Source organism: Poecilia reticulata, chromosome 10 (assembly GCF_904066995.2).
Source record: "Poecilia reticulata chromosome 10, P_reticulata-male-v2, whole genome shotgun sequence".
Lineage (NCBI taxonomy): Eukaryota > Metazoa > Chordata > Actinopteri > Cyprinodontiformes > Poeciliidae > Poecilia > Poecilia reticulata.
In genome coordinates this window covers 16,252,203-16,271,982 of record NC_088839.1, presented here as the reverse complement: position 1 = coordinate 16,271,982, position 19,780 = coordinate 16,252,203, and the positions used below count along the sequence as shown (strand labels likewise).

At 39.4% G+C, this 19,780-nt stretch overlaps 3 protein-coding genes across 4 annotated transcripts; 2 read left to right on the top strand and 1 right to left on the bottom strand.

The window, feature by feature from the left end:
• Positions 1 to 268: 268 nt before the first annotated feature.
• On the top strand, positions 269 to 4,413 carry tlr1 (toll-like receptor 1). Its single transcript, XM_081611645.1, has 2 exons — positions 269 to 500; positions 1,967 to 4,413. Exon 2 carries the CDS (start codon positions 1,974 to 1,976, stop codon positions 4,386 to 4,388), a length of 2,415 nt encoding a protein of 804 aa, XP_081467771.1. The 5' UTR covers positions 269 to 500; positions 1,967 to 1,973; the 3' UTR covers positions 4,389 to 4,413.
• A 605-nt stretch (positions 4,414 to 5,018) lies between these two features.
• On the bottom strand, positions 5,019 to 13,942 carry ints10 (integrator complex subunit 10). 2 transcript variants are annotated; one of them, XM_008420214.3, is made up of 18 exons: positions 13,393 to 13,942; positions 13,245 to 13,312; positions 13,061 to 13,164; positions 12,475 to 12,614; positions 12,305 to 12,386; positions 12,070 to 12,210; positions 11,816 to 11,990; positions 11,468 to 11,637; positions 11,243 to 11,382; positions 10,943 to 11,096; positions 10,733 to 10,815; positions 9,718 to 9,873; positions 8,627 to 8,735; positions 7,748 to 7,827; positions 7,489 to 7,651; positions 7,264 to 7,357; positions 6,360 to 6,428; positions 5,019 to 5,866 (listed from the first exon to the last, which is right to left on the bottom strand). In XM_008420214.3, the coding sequence occupies exons 1-18, from the start codon at positions 13,519 to 13,521 to the stop codon at positions 5,710 to 5,712; spliced, it is 2,214 nt and encodes a 737-aa protein (XP_008418436.1). In that variant the 5' UTR covers positions 13,522 to 13,942; the 3' UTR covers positions 5,019 to 5,709. The 2 variants fall into 2 exon arrangements, with proteins under 2 accessions (XP_008418436.1, XP_008418437.1); XM_008420215.3 differs by lacking the exon at positions 6,360 to 6,428 and having other exon boundaries at positions 13,393 to 13,941.
• A 435-nt stretch (positions 13,943 to 14,377) lies between these two features.
• slc25a51b (solute carrier family 25 member 51b) lies at positions 14,378 to 19,700 on the top strand. The gene is made up of 2 exons (XM_008420212.3): positions 14,378 to 14,753; positions 16,921 to 19,700. The coding sequence occupies exon 2, from the start codon at positions 16,975 to 16,977 to the stop codon at positions 17,908 to 17,910; it is 936 nt and encodes a 311-aa protein (XP_008418434.1). The 5' UTR covers positions 14,378 to 14,753; positions 16,921 to 16,974; the 3' UTR covers positions 17,911 to 19,700.
• Positions 19,701 to 19,780: the final 80 nt, after the last annotated feature.

Sequence of the window (19,780 nt, the reverse complement as noted above, 5' to 3'; positions counted from 1 at the left end):
CATCTTTCTTGGAATTTAACAAAATCTTTTTTAATTTCATACCATTAAAAATTATGAAGGAAGATATCTTAAATTATTTTAATAATTAAAGAAAATAGAACTGAATGTTCAGAAGCACTAAAATAATCAGATGTCTGTATCTATACTGTCTTGTCAAGAGACAGAAGTTTTCTTTGTCACTCTGTGCTGTAAGTAAAACAGGAAGTGATAACGGAATGGGGATGTGAGAGAAAAGGCACAACTGGTTAGAGAGGAGCTTTCGTTTCTATATCTGTTTCACATCAATGTGGCTATTTAGTGCAACACTATTACAAATAAGGAGCAGAAGCCAATCTAACACTAGAGTTGATGCTTGTCTTTTGAGAAACCTTTTTTGTTTTTTCCACCCATTTTGTGGAGAAACCAACATTATTATGAGTAAATTGCACTTTTTCCCCATCTTGGATAAATCAGTCTTCTGCGACTAAGATTTGGATTAAAAGCTTCTGAAGCTCGCTCAGGTTTGTGCACCATTTCTTCAGTTTTTACGATAATATGCTTGCTGAAAATGCATGAAGTGCTTTTAATTCAAATGGTAATACAGCTACAGTTTTTTGTGTTATGTCTACGACAGCTTTACACATTCAAGCTGTAGTTTTTGCCCATTTTTCTTTGTAAAATAGCTCGAGCTCAGTGCGACAGGACTGGACAGAGTGTCTGTGAACAGTAGTTTTGTTTAGTCTTGTCACGTATTCATAATTGGTTTTAGTTCTAAACTTTGGGTCATTCTAACACAAAACAGGCTGTAATCTAAACCATTCCACTACAGCACTTCATATATATATTTAGGATTGTTTTCCAAAAAATCACAGTATATTCAGCATGAAGGAAATCATGAAAAACTGTTATATGGTTGTATATATAGCTATATGGTTTTAGTCAGTACCAATAATGTTTGCTACAGAATAACTTACGATATAACTGCAAATAAATTCCTGTAATGATCGTTGTATGTAGCCCTGATACAAGTCAATATATAAATAATTATGCTAAGTCAATGATTCATTTCTTTGAGTGTATTTGACTGATGTCGTGATAGTTTAACAATTCTGAGTGTTTCTTTTTTTATTCAATAATTAGTGTCAGTTTTCTGTGGGTGAGACAATGGCGTCCTCTAGTGTTACTAGATCTTGCTAAAATGAAACCAGGCAAGTATCAGTCAGATTTGTGTGCACATATGAATATCTAGTCTGTGAAAGGTGGGTAGTAACTACTTAGTTACATTTACTTGAGTAATGTTTCGGAAGAAATGTACTAAAGGGTTGTATTATCTGATCCACACCAACTTTAGTTTGTTTAAAGGTAAAATATTCATCCCATATAATCTTACATGTCAGGAGAGACATGTTGGATTGTATCCCAAAGCAAATAACCTTGACTAAATGTTTCATCACAGTAATATTTTACATTTACTTGAGTAATATTATCATGAAGTATCACTGCTCTTACTTGAGTGATATTCTGCTGTTTGGTTTTGAGAGTTCTGGTATATAATCATATTTTTTCAGTACTGTTAAAATTGATATTAAATATTCACATGTCCAGCAATGTTAGAGAAACACAGACTTCCATAGAGTGAGACGTGCGCACATGATTGTGTACAAATTGCACCTTCCAGTATTTTGTGAAACAAGAAAAACAATATTAATTAGGACCACAAATTACTTTCCTTCCACTTCACAATTATGGACGCCTTTGTTTTGATCTGCAGGAGAACCAATGGGACACACCAATTGTAACATGGCAATATTTGAAGAAGTTCAAGTTGGAAGTATTTTTTTGTTTGTTTCAGAAGTCTTTAAGTAAAAGCAGGATACATTAAACATTTCTTCTACATTAAAAACTTGAATCAAGGTGAAGTAAGCAGGAGATGTTGCAGGGACACTATCACAGTGGTATTAATCCACATTATCTTCCATTTATCCAGACAGGCGATGGGGCCCTCGACTGCATTCCTTTGGGCAGCGGCCGTGTTGGTGATGCTGCAGATGTGTACTTCATCCCATGACAGCATTGTAGACCGATCGTCTAGAAACCTCTCCTCTGTCCCGACAGACCTGCCTCTTGCTGCAGAATATATTGACCTGTCATGCAACCACATACACCAGCTCCACAAAGGGGAATTTAAAAACACAACCCTCCTTCGGTTCCTGAACATGTCGTGGAATGGCTTGGAGCTCATTGACACAGAGACGTTTCATGACACGCCACTTCTAGAAAATCTGGATCTGTCACACAACGCGCTGAGAAACCTGTCAGACCAACGTTACTTGTCATTTACAGGTAATCTCAGAGTGCTGAACGTGGCATGGAACAAGTTTGAGAACATGACCTTGGGAAGAGAGTTCAGTCTCTTAAGAAAACTGGAGAGTTTAACACTTGGAGCGAAAGTCATCAGCTTGGGGGATTTTAAGAACATCGCTAACGTGACGTTATACCGCTTGACCCTTTCTCTGGAGGAGGAACTTGATTATGAAGCAAGCAGCTTAATGGATATTCATGCTGAAAAAATTCAAGTAGATCTAAATGGTGGAAAAATAACCCAGAGTGAATTGCTTGCTGATGTGTTGTCATTTTTTGTAGAAGTCGAAGTGAGGAATATAAGTGGGGGCTACCAATATGTAAAAACACAGCTTAGTAAAAGAGCCATAATTTCCACTCGCACTCTTTCCATGAACAACATTGTAATTGACTGGGACGATTTAACTCAATTAATAAATGCCACTCTGTACACATCCATTGCCCATCTGAGCGCCTCTGATATAGCAATAAACAAGCCCCCAATTAAAGACACCCCTCTAACAGAGACATCTTCAATGCAGTCCTTCACAGCCTCACGAGCAGCTGTAAACTCCTTTTTTTTCTCTCAGGAAGCCTTGTACAACTTTTTCATCAACCTGCCAGTAGAGCACTGTGCAATCGTAGAGTCTTCACTGATTCACATGACGTGTCCGAAAAAACAGAGCCCCATCCTTGAATTGGACTTCTCTTTCTGCGCTCTGTCTGATTCCATCTTCTCCAGGTTCGAAGGTCAAGAAACAGTCGAATGCGAGACTCTGGGCAACGTACAAAATCTCTCTCTGGTAGGCAATAATCTGAAGAACCTACAAGTAGTGAGTATAAGGTTGCAGTACATGAAATCTCTGCAACACCTGGACCTCAGTATCAACTCCTTTGTGTATGACGGTGCCCCTAATTGTACGTGGCCACCGAGCATCACCGTTATGAATCTTTCTTCTGGAGGTCTAACAGATAATGTTTTTAACTGTCTACCAGAAGGGGTAGAAACACTGGACCTACAGAACAACCAGATTTCTGTAATACCACAGTTAGTCCTCAAACTGAAAAATCTCTCTTCTCTGAATCTGAATGCCAACAGGCTCGTTGACTTGCCGGTATGTAATGACTTCCCAAAAATGACTGAGCTTCTGCTGAAGTCAAACTCCCTCCATGCACCTTCACTGAGAAATCTGAAAAAATGTCCTAATCTGAAAATCCTGGACGTAAGTGACAACCCGTTCACCTGCACCTGCCCTCTGAGGCACTTTATTCGTCTCAGCATTCAGACCGAATATAAGAGTGGCCACTCAGGTCTTGAACTGTTAAACTGGCCAGAGGGTTACCACTGCATCTACCCCGAAGCAGCCAGGAATTCCACGTTAGAAAGCTTCCAGATTCCTGAGATCTCTTGCAGCGCCAGCCTTCTGGCAGCCACCATCCTGGTTCCTTCAGTGGTTCTGATCGTCACCATTTTCTTTCTGTGCCGACGTCTGGATGTGCCTTGGTACATGGGCATGATCTGGCAGTGGACCAGAGCCAAACATCGAGCGAGAATGCGGCAGCTTCGACCTGAAGACCTGGTGGGCATCGAGTTCCATGCGTTTGTGTCCTACAGCCAGCACGACGCAGACTGGGTGAAGAATTTCCTGCTTTTGAACCTCGAGGGTCCTGCAGGAGGGCTCAGAATCTGCCACCATGAAAAAGACTTTGTGCCAGGGAAAACAATTATGGAGAACATCATCACATGCGTGGAGAAAAGTCGCCGCTCAGTGTTTCTGCTCTCCGCTCACTTTGTCAAGAGTGAATGGTGCCATTATGAGCTTTACTTTGCCAGCCATCAACATCTTTCTCAGGGGTCAGATAGCCTCGTGCTGGTGCTGCTTGAGCCTCTGCCCCAGTATCTGATCCCATCCAAGTACTACCAGCTTAAGTCTATGATGAAACGCCACACGTACCTGGAATGGCCTCAGGACAAAGCCAAACACAGGCTATTCTGGGCTAATCTGAGGGCTGCTCTGCAGTCTGACCTGCCGAGTAAACTGGTAGCAGAAACAGAAGAGTTTAGCTGATTGTTACAGTAAGATACAAAAGACCACAATACCAACTCATTATCATTATCATCTCATTATTAACTCATTATTATTATCATCATTAGAACTCATTACCACCATACCTTAGAAACATAAAGTCATTATCAAATTTTAAAACCGAACTCAAAACACACCTTTTTAGATCTGCCTTTTCCACATGACACAATTGGTTTGCCTGATTTTACATAGTTTTTATATAGATACATTGTTTTGTTTTATTTATTTTTATCTACTTTTACTTGTTATATTTTATTTGTTTCTGTCACAGTTTTTTTACTATTGTACGGTGTCCTTGAGTGCCAGAAAGGCGCCTTTGAAATAAAATGTATTATTATTATTATTATTAATAAATGTATGGCAAATATATCCACCTTGGTCAGATTTTACATATAGAAAAAAAGTTGGAGAAACAGAGGAACTAAAATAACAAACAAATTAATAGATGATTGGACAGATTGATCCAAGGAACTTGCTAGTAATGGGTGGCGCTACAGATGTTTCCCCAAGCTACGTTTTCTTTTTTAATACGAGCCAGTCCTACAAAATATATTGATCAGATTCCGTACTTTTCCGGAGTGCGTATGAGCACTAAAGGAAGTGTGAACTGGACAGTGTAATAAAAAGATTTATTTAAGACTGCAACAGTGCTTTCCGAGGTGAGCATCAGGACCAAACTTGAAACCATGAATCAAAACAGCTGTGGGGTGTTCAGGTGATAATGGAAAAGCATATTTATCCTGGAAATGTCAGAAGAGATAAAAAAAATTTAAGAAGTCCTTATAAATTGGGTGTTGTTCGCACCCCCATTTAATTGATGTAATAGAAATGCTTGCTAGCTGCGATTGTAAAAAGTCTTTACCTGTTATTTTGCAAAAGTAGAAATTTTGGGAATGACTATGCTTTAGCATTGGTAAAAATGTGCAATTTTTACTTTCTGCTTTTTTTTTTCACTTTGAAGTATTACATTTTTATATAGATATGCTTGCATGACATAATGTATTATCTGCATTTTAACCAGTCAGACATTTAATGGCAACATCAATATAAACATACAGTCTGATCAAAACAGTACAGCAAAACAATAAAGAGTATCAAAAAGCATTTGAGTCTTTACTCGACATCAACACCTACACAAAATGTGTGAAGGTTGTGGACGCTACGGTTCTCTGAAAATGACAAAAAGCACAACGGACACCCAAATTTATCCCAAACTGATAAATTGAGAAGAGAACAGTTCAACTGTTTGAGTTCTAGTAAAAGTCCAACTGCACTAAATTTGTGCAAATAAAAAAGCCAGGTGTTAAGGAAGAGACTGGATGATGATTATTTTCTCATTAATGCAGAAACGGTGAAGCACACTGAGTAGATTTTCTCCACAACGTGACACCTGCCTCTCCATGGCCAGGCGGAAATCCTCCTTCACTCCCTTGGTGATCCCTCGAGTCACAGTGTGGTGTCTGCAGGATGAAAATGATTTAAAAAAAACATACAAACGGTCAAAAATATACTGACGGACAAAACCGACATTAATATGACAAACACAACAACAACACAGTCATGGTAAGGTAACAGTCATGTTGCTTCGTTCCTTCCACACACAAATAAGACAATTTACTTTAAACCATTTATGTTGAGTATTGTAAAAAAAACGCTATAAAAACATGTCCACAAATGGGATGAGATTGCTATGAACTGTAAAAAAAAAACTAAACTGACTGTGCAAAAACACCGACATCATCCTCAGATAACAACAACATTGATGACCACAGAAAAGAGGGGAAATGAATTAAATTAACAAACAGCAACAGGAAATCAAAGAACAACCAACTCTTGATGCAAAATGTCCCAAATTAAAACTGGGGAAGGGATGACAAGCCTTAAAGCTGGGAATGGAGGAAGGGTGACTGGTGTGGGCGGGATGGGGACTGTGGGAGGAGGGGCCTGGGGTACCTGTCCATTGTCTGCACCCCTTGGAGCAGAAGGGTATTTAACTCCACCCCCAGGGCGGGGCTAGGGTTCCTGAGGGACAGCAACATTCAACAACTCTGTCAGTGAGAGTTATCTGAAGAACCTACAACTGCTACAGCAATGAACCAGAGAGAGTTTAAATACTGCTTTACGGTTTAGCACATACAGTCACTTACAAAAATATTAACAACAGCTGAACATTTTCATATTTTGTTAGGTTACTATTTGAAACAGTGTATGTTTCTGATAGACTTGAATATTTGTGAAATGTAGGGAAAGGATGATGGAAGTGTGGTGTGCAGATGTATTCAGTCTTATTGAATCAATCTTTTGGAGGAAATCTTGTGGGGTAGCTTGGAACAGCTTTGCAGATCTAGAGACTCTGTCAGAGTCTCAGGTCTTTTGCAGACTCTAACAAGGTCTTTTAGGACTTCTTGTACTGAGCTCAATGCATCTTCACATTAACTTTGACCAGCTGTCCTTTCACTGGTAAAGATAAACAGTATGATCACATTTCACTGGGGAAATGATGTGTGCAGGGTGAGGTGCACTGTTAGTTTTCTTCCACATATAGCCATTTTGCACGTAAACCAAAACGCATAATTTCCTTTAACTCCACTTGTACTTATCAGACGTCTAATAGAGCTTTGTGAAGTTTGTGGTTCTAATGAGAAAAAAATGTGAAAAGGTTAAGCGTGTATAAATATTTTTGCAAGGGACTGTTCTCCTAAGGCGGCTCCATTAACAGTTCATTTAGTCCAAAGCAACAATTTTCCCCACAGGCCAAATCTATGTAGCTAATCTGCTTTCGTTAAAAACATCAACAGAAAGGGGAAGTGCAGAGTCACCATGCAAAGAGGAAAACTTCCATATGGTTGCCCCTTACTTAATCAGCATTCCCTGATTAGGAAGCAGCTCCAGCTGAATTCTCCCTCCCTCTGGAGTCCGCAAGTATGCAAACTCCTCCAGCATGTCGATGTCTGAGTGTAATAATGAGTTTAAGTAAACCAACATACCGGACAAGACAGAAAAGCCGATGAACAAACAGGCCACGCAAATGTGTCCTTATCAACTTTGACCGTATTGTGTTTGCAGTGACAGATAAGGATACTGGTGACATAGTTGAAGAAGTTCTCATATTGGAAACTCCCTTGCTGACAGATTTTATCAACAGCCTTTAAGAACAGCATCTCTCCCTGTGGCCAGTCATGCTGCAGCAGCACCACCACGTGGCCGAGAGACAGGTCGTCACGGCTGTCTGTGAAGGCTCTGAGCTGGTCAACCAAACAAGAAAGAAGAAAATGAATCAAAGCATCACAATTGAAAGAAATCAGTGGTTGTCATTTCAAAGATTCTACTAATCCAAGTACCTTAAAGCAAGCAAGCATGAGCTGGAGACAGAAAGGTAACACAGCTCCTCTGGTGCAGGGAAGCAACCGTAGGTCATTACCTAGTTTATGCAGATATAGAAGAATTGTTTGGATGAATAATTAACTAATCAAACATTTTCATCATATATTTACTTTCTACATTAAAACCATCACTTTCACTTACTTATGAGAAACAATATTCTACTCCTAAATGTTGCGTTTTCATGAGCTGAAACAACATGACTGTGTGCAATTAATCTGTACAATGTGTTCTACTAACTCAGTGAATTGAGTTACTGAAATAAATTTACTTTTCTGTAATCTAATTTATCGAATGGTTGTAATAGTACAGAATTTGAACAGACATTTCAGGACATAAATCCATCTTCAACAAGGAAGTAATCTATATCACTTACAAGGCACAAACTGTTTGTAACACTGAAAGTATATCAAGGTTCTACAAACATCAGGCTAAAACTTCCTCTAATAGGATCCCTAATCCTTTCAGTGAACACTGTCAGAAGAGCTGAAAAGTTGAATTTTTTTCCATTCTTACTTAAAATAATATTAACAATTGGGAAAACCGCTGGTATTCATGGTGTGGAAACAAAGAAAAAGCTTTTCACTTGCTAAAGTAAGAAGGTTTTTTTTTTTAAATAGACTTAGTTAGCTACGGGATGGGCAGGAAGTCGTTTTAAACACATCATGATACGTTTTTGTTAAAAATATTGATGGTAATACTGAAAACTTGTTATTTTCAGTCAGGAATATTCCACTAATTATTCCACTAATAACATTATGGCCTAAACTCTATCTAATAGAAATTCAGATTTAAACCCACTAATAATCAGAATATGTGGATAAAACTATAATGCTTACCTTTCCTGGTCTTGGATTTGATTCTGCTCAAATCTTCTGGTGCTTTGGTCAGTTCTTGGTTTGGGGGAACCAGCCCACTCACCACATCTAGGAGCTTTTCACAGGCCATCTGACCAACAAAATACAACACAATGTATATAAAGATACAAAGGCTCATTAAAATAAACAGGAACAAATATTTTTTTCATCCATCCATCCATTATATAACACAGTTATCCTTGTGGGGTTGTGAGAGAGGCTGGTGTCCATCTCCAGCAGTCTCCAGCCTGTTGACTGGCGAGAGGCAGTGTAAACCTTGGACAGGTCGCCAAAATGTACTAATATTATTGCCACCACATAATTTCTACTGTTGTAAAAACTCTCTTTCAAGTAAACACATGTTTAGCACATAAGTAATATGCTAAGCAACTTAAGCTACCTCCACACAGCAGGGAATTGCGACCTATATCCGACTTTTTAATGTTCTTTCAAATGCTAAAATTGGTTCCTTTTTGTGGCTGCACTTCAAATAGGTCACAAAATGTGGACAAATCAAAAACTACTTGAAATATAGTGTTCTACTAATCTCTAAAAAAATTGTAAAAGTTAAGTTCCAAAATGTTTGCTGGAACAGAGATTTTATGCAAAAAAGATACCAAATGCACCAATAGGAAAATTTTTACCAAATGGATGACAATTTCCATTATAATCCCTGAGGGTTACGTTTGTAATATAGTTGTGCATTATGTTTCTCAACCAAAATTGAATCTGGTAAACATGACTGAAAAGAGGTAGTTTTAACCTATACTGCCACCTTCAGGTCAAGTGCTGTTAGTTTTCTTTCTAGGACAAAGTTCATGGCACTTTGCTGATAAATTATTGTGACATTAAACTGGTTATATATTAGCTCAATATCCCTAGAAAACACAAAGTTACGCAATCAACTAAATCCAAACTGAAAAAGACCTTTCATCCAGAGCTTAGTGCTAAAAGACGGTAAGATTGAAGACTGAATGCATTTTGTGTCAAATTTTTTGAACTAACCCATGCATGCTTACCAACATGCACCAACCTGAAACACTAGTAGAGTGAGATGGTGTGCATATGTTTACCCTGTACTCTCCCAGTGCATAGTGGCAGGATGCCTGCTGTATCAGGGCCCTGTGGTGCTCCAGGCTGGCCTGGCCTGTGGGGCTCTGCTGTGCAGGCTGAGGCTGCTGCACTGACGCCATCTGATGCAGGCTGGAGACGGCCTTGCGATAATGGCCCTGGGAGCAACAACCATATGCAAACACAATTAGTACAGACAAATAAATCTGGTAAGGCAGACATGGAAAAAAATAAACAGATATATAATGAAGCAAATACATTTATCTACTTAATCAGCCCTCATAATTTATTGCATTTGCTCTAGTCACTACACAATATTAACATTTAAATATATGTCTTAGTTGCTAGTTAAATTTCCCTTAATTTCAATATGTCGAAGGATTTCTGCAACAATTGGCAAGTTGAATTCAGGACAATCTAAGATCTTTTTAAACAGTTATGACTTACGTTAAGACCTACAGGATTTTTGAAAAATAACAATAACTTAATCACCAAATAACTATTTATTTATTTAACTTATTACTGATTACTTAAGTTAAATAAGCCCTAATAAACTTAAATTGCCATTTCCTTGGCATGTGCCACAAGTGTCTACAACAAGTTAGTAAACTGTTCTTTTCCAGGGTTCATTGCTTCCCTACATCGTGGGACTTGTAGTTTTCTCACAGCAAAACCACAAATTCTTCAGTAAAAACTACAAATTATACAACAATACAATGCTACAAGAACATATCTCAACCACCCCCAAAGAATAAACATATCAGATATAAGATGTAATGATAAACAAGCACACACAATTAAGACAAATACATTTAATTTAAAACTATTTAATATTTCTGAAGGCCTGAAATATGGATTGAACTATTAAATTAATGACTTTTAGGAGCCTGCAAAAATCCTGATATTAAATAAATTTCTGCATTTAAAAGTAACAGAAGATCATAACCAAATATGCTGTGGGTAAGTTCAGAGCAGCTGACAAAGTAAGCAAACAAGACTTTGAGCAAAGATCCTTGCCTGGTGTATAATCATGTCAGAGAGGAAAATTCTGAACCAGAGCCAGCTTTCTGTCTTCCATGCTGCACAGATCTTCTTGAACTCTAAAAGACATCAAGAAACAAAGTCCATTTAAATAAACAGTGATTCAACTGTCTGATCTTAAGAGCAATCTCGGTGAAGAGAATATGGAACCCAAAAAAAACACAGCAATCCATTAGTGGTGCTTACCAGCTTCCAGACCATCGTGAGAATGGAGCAGGTCCCAACTTTCCCTCGCTGTACGGAAACTCTCCAGTGTTTCTGACCAGTTGGGCATCTCTGTCTTGTTGACCAGAATGTGTCGACCGCGGCCTTTCCCCAAACCTTCTTCATCGTCAGAGCTCTACAATAATATGTACATAAAAAAAAAAAGAAAAGAAAATCACACTACGAGTGCGTTTATGTGCTCCTTTCAGTGCCAAGACAGCATTTTAAAGAAATATACCAATCTTTCTTTGCGATCTAAAAAGAGCTCAAATCTGTTCTGACCATTGTTTTCTCTCTCCCGTCAGCCAGTTTGCGTTTCTTATGTGCATGCTTCAACGTTGCTCTGTCCCCCTCCACATCACTGTACACCGAACTCAAGTCCTCCACCAGGATCCATGGTCCTGAAGTCATTGCACCAACCCCTTCAAAACAGAAATGCGCATATAAACTTATAAGATGATAAAAAGACAGAGCAAACTTTTAAGTGCTTTGAGCACAGACACTGACCCTGGAACAGTGACGGCTGTACAGCTGAGACATAGAGGAAGGCACTGCGAAAAAGGACAAGTGCAGCACAAATGACCACCTGACTGCAGTAGCGCAACCTGGTTTCTCCTTCAAGACCAGGCAGATAGCGACACAGCTCTTTCACTCTTTGCAGCATGTCGATGTAACTCCTAGCACACACAGACACAAGGACCACATATTTTATCAGTTACATAAAAACTTTCATCCCAAAATTAGTTTCCTGTGCAAACACACCGCAAGAGTCTCCAAAAGAGTAAAAAGATTATAAATTAGACATTTACTGGATGTTTTTCATGATTCTCTCCGAGTGAGTCAAAGGGGGGCTACCTCTGTCCTTTGTCTCCCTGCCACTCGCAGCGAGCACCAACGACAGTGACGATATCAAGCAGCCTTTCCCAAGGTTCTGCTACTACTGACGATTTCTCAGACAGGCCATCAATCACAAACCGCTGGGAGCCACGAGACACTCCAGGAGACTTTAGAGTTGCACCATCTTGGCTAGCTAAAGAATACAAGGCAAATAAAAATGTAAGAACATAGAAACTATGATAGACCTGTAAAATTTTGGCAGGAAGTTGTACCTTGTAACTGTGCATCAGATGAAGGTCCACGGGTAACATAACCAATGTAGAATTCAGCTGCTTTCAGGATATATTTCTGCATTAGGCTTGCAGGCAGACGCATGTCCATGTTGTTTATGACCAAGGGAAGGACATCACATACTACAAAAATAGAAAATTGTATTTTAAAAAAAATGTGATGCTTCTCCCTCAAATGGCTTGGATTATATGGATTTTAATCATAACAATAACTGACCAAAAAGTTTTCTGAAACAGTTGACAGGAGACTCCACATTTTCTGATACCTCTGCCTCCAGCAAAGTCTCTCCTAAATTGACCTAACAACACAGAGCAGACCAGTAAACAGGTTACACTGGATCCACATCTCAAAACATCAAGAGTTGCTGGAAAGGTGTTATTACACACCCCGTGCTGGACGACAGACTCTGGAAAGCGCTTCAGAAGGAGCAGCAGCATCTCTGCCTTCTCCAAGGTGTTGAAGCACTGCTCCGTGGCTTTCAGCAGCATCTCACACTGCACACGGCCAGGCAGCGTCTCAAAAAGAGCTGGGCGAGGGAAAAAGACAAACACATATGGTTGACAGATATATATATTAATAAGAATCTGTTAAATAACTTTTAAACAATGATGTACACAATGAGCTTAAATCATTTTGCAAAGAAGAATAGAGAAAATCCTCAACTTTCCATGAGCTGGAAGGTACTTCCCCTCAAAATACAACAAAAGCTACAAATGCCACAAAAGGCAGTTCTATAAAGTACTGCTAGAATGTTTAATAGGTTCTTAGGACACGTTTCGGTATTTCACTGTGAAATATATATAAAAAAGAAAAATTCAAAAGCATTTATTATTTTCATTCCACTCTTCAATTATCTACTACTTTATGTTAGTGTCACAAAAGTCCCAATGAAAGCAGTTTATTGTGGTGGTGCGACAAGCTGTGATAAAAGTTCAATAAATATTCCTATTTTGCAAGGCATTGTTCTCTCACCTCTTAGAAATTGTGCATGTTTGTCCTGAGAGTCACTGCGGAGGGCAGCTGTGATGACACTGATCTCACGCCACACAATCGGCTGATCTGGAAAGTTTATGAACCTATTGGGGGAACACATGGTTGGCAACTTTTAGCACAGGCTGGACATAAGATGGTAGCTGAATCCCGTGCTGTAACTCACATGTCATACAGTAGTCTCCCAGCCGAAGCTGTCCTCTCTGCATTGCGTTCAATGATGTACATTTCATACTGTAACAACAGCAAACGAACCGAGTTTCTAAGCAATCATGACAGAGGTACGTTTTTCTACAAATGGTGCTTAATGTTACCTGTATGTTGAAATCTGTCGGGTATAGGGTTCTGGCTGTTATTAGCCAAGCTTTGGCCGCGCATGGATCATCAGAAACCAACTCCCGGGCTCTTTTAACCAAAAATTCACAGTCTTTTTGCGCCGACATTTCAATAATCTATTATTTTTCATTAAATTAGACTAATAAACAAAGAAACCACACCAACAGTCGAGACTGATGCGTAAGACATGGATTCTCCACATGCGCAAATACATTAAGGGCTGTATTAAAAGACTAATAACGACAGATAGCCGCTCTCTGCTAAATATAAATAAACTGCTAGCAAAAAAAAAACGTTATTTAGCTACCTATAGCTACCCGAATTTAAGTTGATATCTATGCAATAACCGGCCATATAGAAATGCTAAATTATAAATATGTCTTGCATAAATATAGAAAGCAAATACTACACTTAGAAAATAATAAAGCATTAAAAACCACCGTGAGTTAGCCAAACAAAGCTAGGCTAGCTTTGATTTAGCCTAGCTAAAGAGAAGAAGCCTAACATCTTCTTCAGTTGGTATTGATATAGAAGGTGCCCCACCGCCATCTTCTGTTCAATGAGCAAATCGCAGACTTTTGTTGACAGTTTAATAATTTGACGTCAAAACATTCATTATATTTATGAATATAAAATTATTTTATATTCATAAATAATTTTATGAATATAAAATTATTTAAAGAGAAATATTTGGAAACAATGGTAGAAAGTTATGGTATTAATATATAAAAACACACAAAGAGTTAATTAAAGTGCAAACAACTGAATAACAAATTGATCTTTAAATTAGGAACTCCAAATCACCAAGTAAAAATACTTGCAATTGAACTAGAACTACCAATTTAAGCCATTTTCTTTTTCCTTCTTAGAGCATAGACAAAACAGTAGTTCTACTGAAGTGTTTAAATTACAAATCCATAGGTGCCGCGGCTGGAACGTTACTATGGTTACAGTAATCTTGCTTTACGGTACACTGCTGTCAAGCAGGTCAACCGAGTTAGCACAGCTAGTTAGCTAGTGTCTCCAAACAGCGCGATAAATGTATATATGTGTATCGATCTCACGTAGATAAATTGGTAAAACCATACTATTCATTACCTATGTCAAAAAGCTTAATTAAATGAGTTTCAAAAGTATAAAATGTTATCTTAAATCTGTGTGAGCCCTAACGGTAGATTCAATTTCGTAGCAATGCGCATGCGCAGAAGCTTCCTTGGTGTCACGACACGTACTTCTGCTGTAACTCCAGACACGACCTACACAGCGTTGGCCTGTTTACCTTGCAAAACCGACCCACCTGTCCAGGTACAGGACAGCAACCGATCAGCGCACATAGCAGGTAAGCACTCATCTATAAGCTTAACTGGAGGGAAGCGGCTACTTTACTACTTGGCACTGAGTAGCTGTCATTGGGGTCTTCAAAACAGCCGTCAATCACCACCTGACCATTTGGACTGTGCCAAACCTAGCATGCTTTGCAGACAGGTATTTTTTCTGTGGATTGTGGCTTGCTTTCTGAGCGTTGTCCCAATATTTTCTGAGTATGTATTGACTGAAAATCAATACGAGGAGGCAAGAAAGAGCAGGGTTGAACTAGCTTATGTTGCTAAGTACTCTAGCGTTCTGTTTGCTTATTGGGATAAGTATGATAGCTGTTTATAATCTTTGTTATTATTATTATTGGTATGCAGACACACAAAAGTTACTAATGGTTTTGAATTATTGTAACTGAAAAATGTTGTTTAGATAGGCCAGTCTTCTCACTAAGTGTGTAAAATTAAAACAGGCGTGACTGGGCGCATGTTTGTGAACTGAGGAATAATACTTGCTGCATAGTGTAGAATAAAGATGTGACACAATATGAGTGTGGGTTTGTCTCAGTCTATTAAAAGGGTTTCCTTTGTAATTTTACCACAGTTGGAAAAATTCCTGTAGTTCTATTCTTTTAATCAGCAAGCATATAGAGAAGCATTTTGCCAATTGTGGCAAAGTTTGAGATATTCAAAGCACAAAAGATGATCATTTTCAAAAGCAGCATGGCAAGAATTGCAGCATCAATACGAGGAGGATGTGCATGTAACTATTGGTTTGAAATTAAAATTGGCCTGTATTTACTCATGGAAAGTAGAAATCTTCAGGGCAAAACACCTGCGTGAAAACTACTGTGTCATGGTTAATAGTACCCGCATGTTCTGACCTGAAACTGTCTAAAGATTTTTGCCTTGATATTTTGGCGTCTTCATAATCGGTTTTTATATGACATGAAGACATTTTGCCTCTTCTACTTTACTACATAAAAAAGTGCTTTAATTCTCCGCTTTTCTAGACATTTATTTTCAAATGTATTTTTTTTTTATTTACTGGAGCTGATTTGTTGCTTCCTCTTAGGAGGAAAAGTGTGTTTAAAAATAGTTTTAAATGTTAATGATTCAACATTGTACATGTACGGTGCTTCCAGCTCTGTACTTGTGTTGATGGTTTTATAGTTGTCCTGGCCCTTCCTATGACTTTGGCCCTAACTTATCAGTCCGTTGTGCAATAATCCTTATCAGTCGGCTGTTGAGGCTGCTTGTCAGTACAGGCGTTAGTCTGGTTGTAACAGTTTAATTTCTGTCAGATGATGGTTGACATGAAATGATTTTATTATTACCAAATATGCAAAAAGAAACTCGTGAAATAAATCACCTCAGATATAATGAAGCGATACTACTGTTGAAATGTCTTTAAAACAAGTTAGAGTATTTTTTCAAATTGGTACATACTGTAAAATCCCAGTTTATGTTGTAAAAAAAGGAGCTTAATAAAAGGTGCCTTGCAAATGTGTTACATTTTTGTAATTTAACAAACTTGTTGGTTCATATTGCAGGTGTGATTGGATATGATAGTGAGCTTGTTGGTTTGTTTTATTACACAAAGTAATAAAAAAAGTCTGTGCAACTGTGAAGTGGAAGGAGCAGAATACACAAATTTCAGAAAATGCTTTTTTTTCCTCTCCCGCTTTTGGTGGTGAAGAAAAAAATTACCACAGCATGATGCTGCCTCCACCATGTTCAATGATTAATGCAGCTTTATCCCCAATTGTTCTGCTGTGCTCCTTGGGTTTCATTATTGTTGACTAATTATTGTTCTCTAACAAACCTCTGATGTTTTCACAGAACGGCTATACTTACACTTAATTAAGTGTCTTGTGAGGGCTGCTGGTTGTCCTGAATTTTATTTAGAGGCACGACATTAAATGGAGCTGAGTGCATTATCCACACTACACTTTTCAGATGTTTAATTTAAAAAGAAGATATAAAAATACAAAATAAAAACAATACATCAGAGTTGTGTGCTTCTTTGTTGTGATAAATGACAAAATCCCAGTAAAATACATATGTTTGAGGCTACATTGTGTGTAAAAAAAAAAACCAATGGTTTAATTCAAATGTTTTAGTTGTTTCACATAAATGTACGGTGCTTGTTGTAAACATGCTGTAATGCCTGTTTCTAACATATTGTTTCAGTGCTGTACAGAGTTGATGTGATGCCGGAGGATCAGGCAGTGCACTGAGCCTCTCATGGCTGTCAGCACCATGGACTCCGAGCCGACCCGAACGCCTCAACCCGGGGCCGGCCTGACAAAAGGAGGCTCCTCCCTGTTGCCTGACGGGATTCTCGGCGCCAAGTTGGGTTCTCATGGAAAGCACTACGTCTGTGGCTCCATGGCAGCCTTTACCAACATTTTGGTGACCTTCCCCATTCAGAAAGTGCTGTTCCGCCAGCAGCTGCACGGTGTGCTGGTTACCGAGGCGGTGCAGCAGCTGCAGAGGGACGGGCTGAGGAATCTGTACCGGGGCCTGCTCCCCCCACTGCTCCAGAAGAGCACCACAGTGGCCATCATGTTCGGCCTGTACGAGGACTTCTCCAGGGTGCTGCAAAACCACGTTGGCGGCAGCGGCGTGCCAGAGCTCGTCACGCGAAGCTTTGCCGCGGCGCTGGCGGGAACCACAGAAGCCATCCTCACGCCGTTTGAGCGCGTTCAGACTCTCCTGCAGGATCATCGGCACCATGCGCGCTTCAACAACACAGCGCACACCTTCCGGACACTTGTGACCGAGTACGGCGTCCGAGAGTGTTACCGCGGCCTCGTGCCCGTACTCCTCCGTAACGGTCCCAGCAATGTGCTGTTCTTCGGCTTGCGGGGGCCCATCAAGGAGCTGTTGCCAGAAGCTAATAACCAGGCAGGTCACTTGGTAAATGATTTTGTGTGCGGAGGGGTGTTGGGAGCAGCTCTCGGCATTATGTTTTACCCGCTAAACGTGGTCAAGGCGCGGGCTCAGTCTCAAGTCGGCGGAGCCTTCCAGCCGTGCCGGAAGGTGCTGTTAACGGTGTGGAGGGAGAGGGGGGGCAGCGTGGTCATGCTCTTCAGAGGAGCCCATCTCAACTATCACCGCTCACTGATCTCCTGGGGGATCATCAACGCCACCTACGAGCTGCTACTGAAGCTCTTATGAAAGGAAATACAAGATGTATTCAAAGGGAACGCCGACGTGAAGAGGTGGGAGGTGTGTGGAAAGAGACTTGGCGACGTAAAGTCTGTGTAGTTGATGTCTGGCTCTGTTATTCCAGGACTGAGAGAGAAGAGAGGGGCCAGCTAAGAGTGTAAGATAACCACCTGCCATTGTTACTTTTCAATGTTGTAATCATAATAAAATCAAGATGCAGACTTCAGCCTTCACATACTTTGTGCCAGGGTCCAAATGGTAAGCCCTTGTTTGGTCTGAGGAGTGATTTTTTTACAGCAGCACTTGATTTCCTTCACTGTTTTCTAGAAAAATGTGTTTCTCTGTATGTGCCGTGTGCTGTGGAGTTTTGAAAGTGACATCCCTCTGTTCTGTCGACCAAAAGCTCTTTCTCTGTCAAGCTAAACTTCTGCCGCTTAAACACTTTTGTGCTTTTGACCATTGAAATGTCCAGAGACTATTTGTCAAGAGGAGATTCTTAGACTTTTGCCCGTTTGTTTCTCACTTGCCGCTTATTACAAGCTCATGCTGAAAATATTAAATTATTAATGCCCATGAAATTTCTCACTTATTTTTGTAATGGGACACAAAATATGGAAATGTCAGGGTTACAACTAGGGATGCACCAATTAGTGCAATTGACTGGTTCTGATCAGCCATTTCTCTTGATCAACTGATCGGTCATCATCAGGGCAAAATATTGTACGATTTTTTTTTTTCATGAAGTGCATCAAAAGTCTAATCACATTTTTCAGTTTTTAACTAGAAACTTACACTATGATGTACAATTCTGATTAAAGATAACAAATGCTTCAAGGCGTTAATGGCAATGATCTTGTAATTCCTCCCTATTCTGTTTTTATTCAAAGCTACTTTTTTATTGTCTTCTGGGAAAACAAACTCAATCGACATTATAAGTCAGGTTTCAATGATGAAACCGTTAAACATCAAGTTAAGACTGATTGGTGCTTCTGTAGTTAATCTGTGGTTTGTTTGTTTTTTTACCTGTTTTCTGAAGTGCCACAGGCAAAAGTTCTTTGAATTTTAACAATCCACACCCATATTTGCAGTTTTTTCTTTTTCTTTGAAAGGAATTAAATTCTATTTAAACTTTGTGAACAACATGAAAATATATCCAACAATAAACTTGATGTGCACCTTTGGTCCTTTCAATGGTTCTGGACCCTTTCTATAATGCTAAACATTGAAATAAGTACTATTGAATGCTCATTCTCCCCAGTTGGATTCTGAAACCTCTCTGGTTGTGTCCTGCTGATGTATTCTCCTCTCACGGCTGCTCTCCTCCCTGTCTGTAACATCTGTTGACATAATGGGCTCAGATTTCAAGCTTGAGTAGTTTCAGCCACCACACCACGGTTCTGAGCGTGCCCGACAGCCCAAAGAGGAAAGGCACGTTGCTTGGACATTTGAGAGACTGAAGATTAATGGCGGAGAGGGAAGACGGGGGCAGAGGGTAATGTTCAGTGGCACAAAAAGCTCAAGCTGCCACGTAAAATGGACCGTTTGGCCTAATTTTTTTCAAATGTTTCTCTTCTTTCACTCCTCCCCTCAATGTTCAAGGTTACATTAAGTTTGTTTTTTTTGTTTCTCCTTTCAAACAAAAGCTTTTGTATTCCAGTTTTACAGAAGAGTTCTTCTTGCTGGATTTAAATAACTTTGCCTGTAATTGTTCTGAAAGTCAGTACGTTACTCTGAAACTGTAAAGTTATTCACTGCAGCTAAATCGAGTCTTTGATATAAATAAAAACGGATTTGTTGCATTGGTGTTTTAGGATAAATGGGAAAATTGTTACATTTTCTTGGGGGGGGGGAAGAACATGACGGTGCCTTCCTAAAGTAT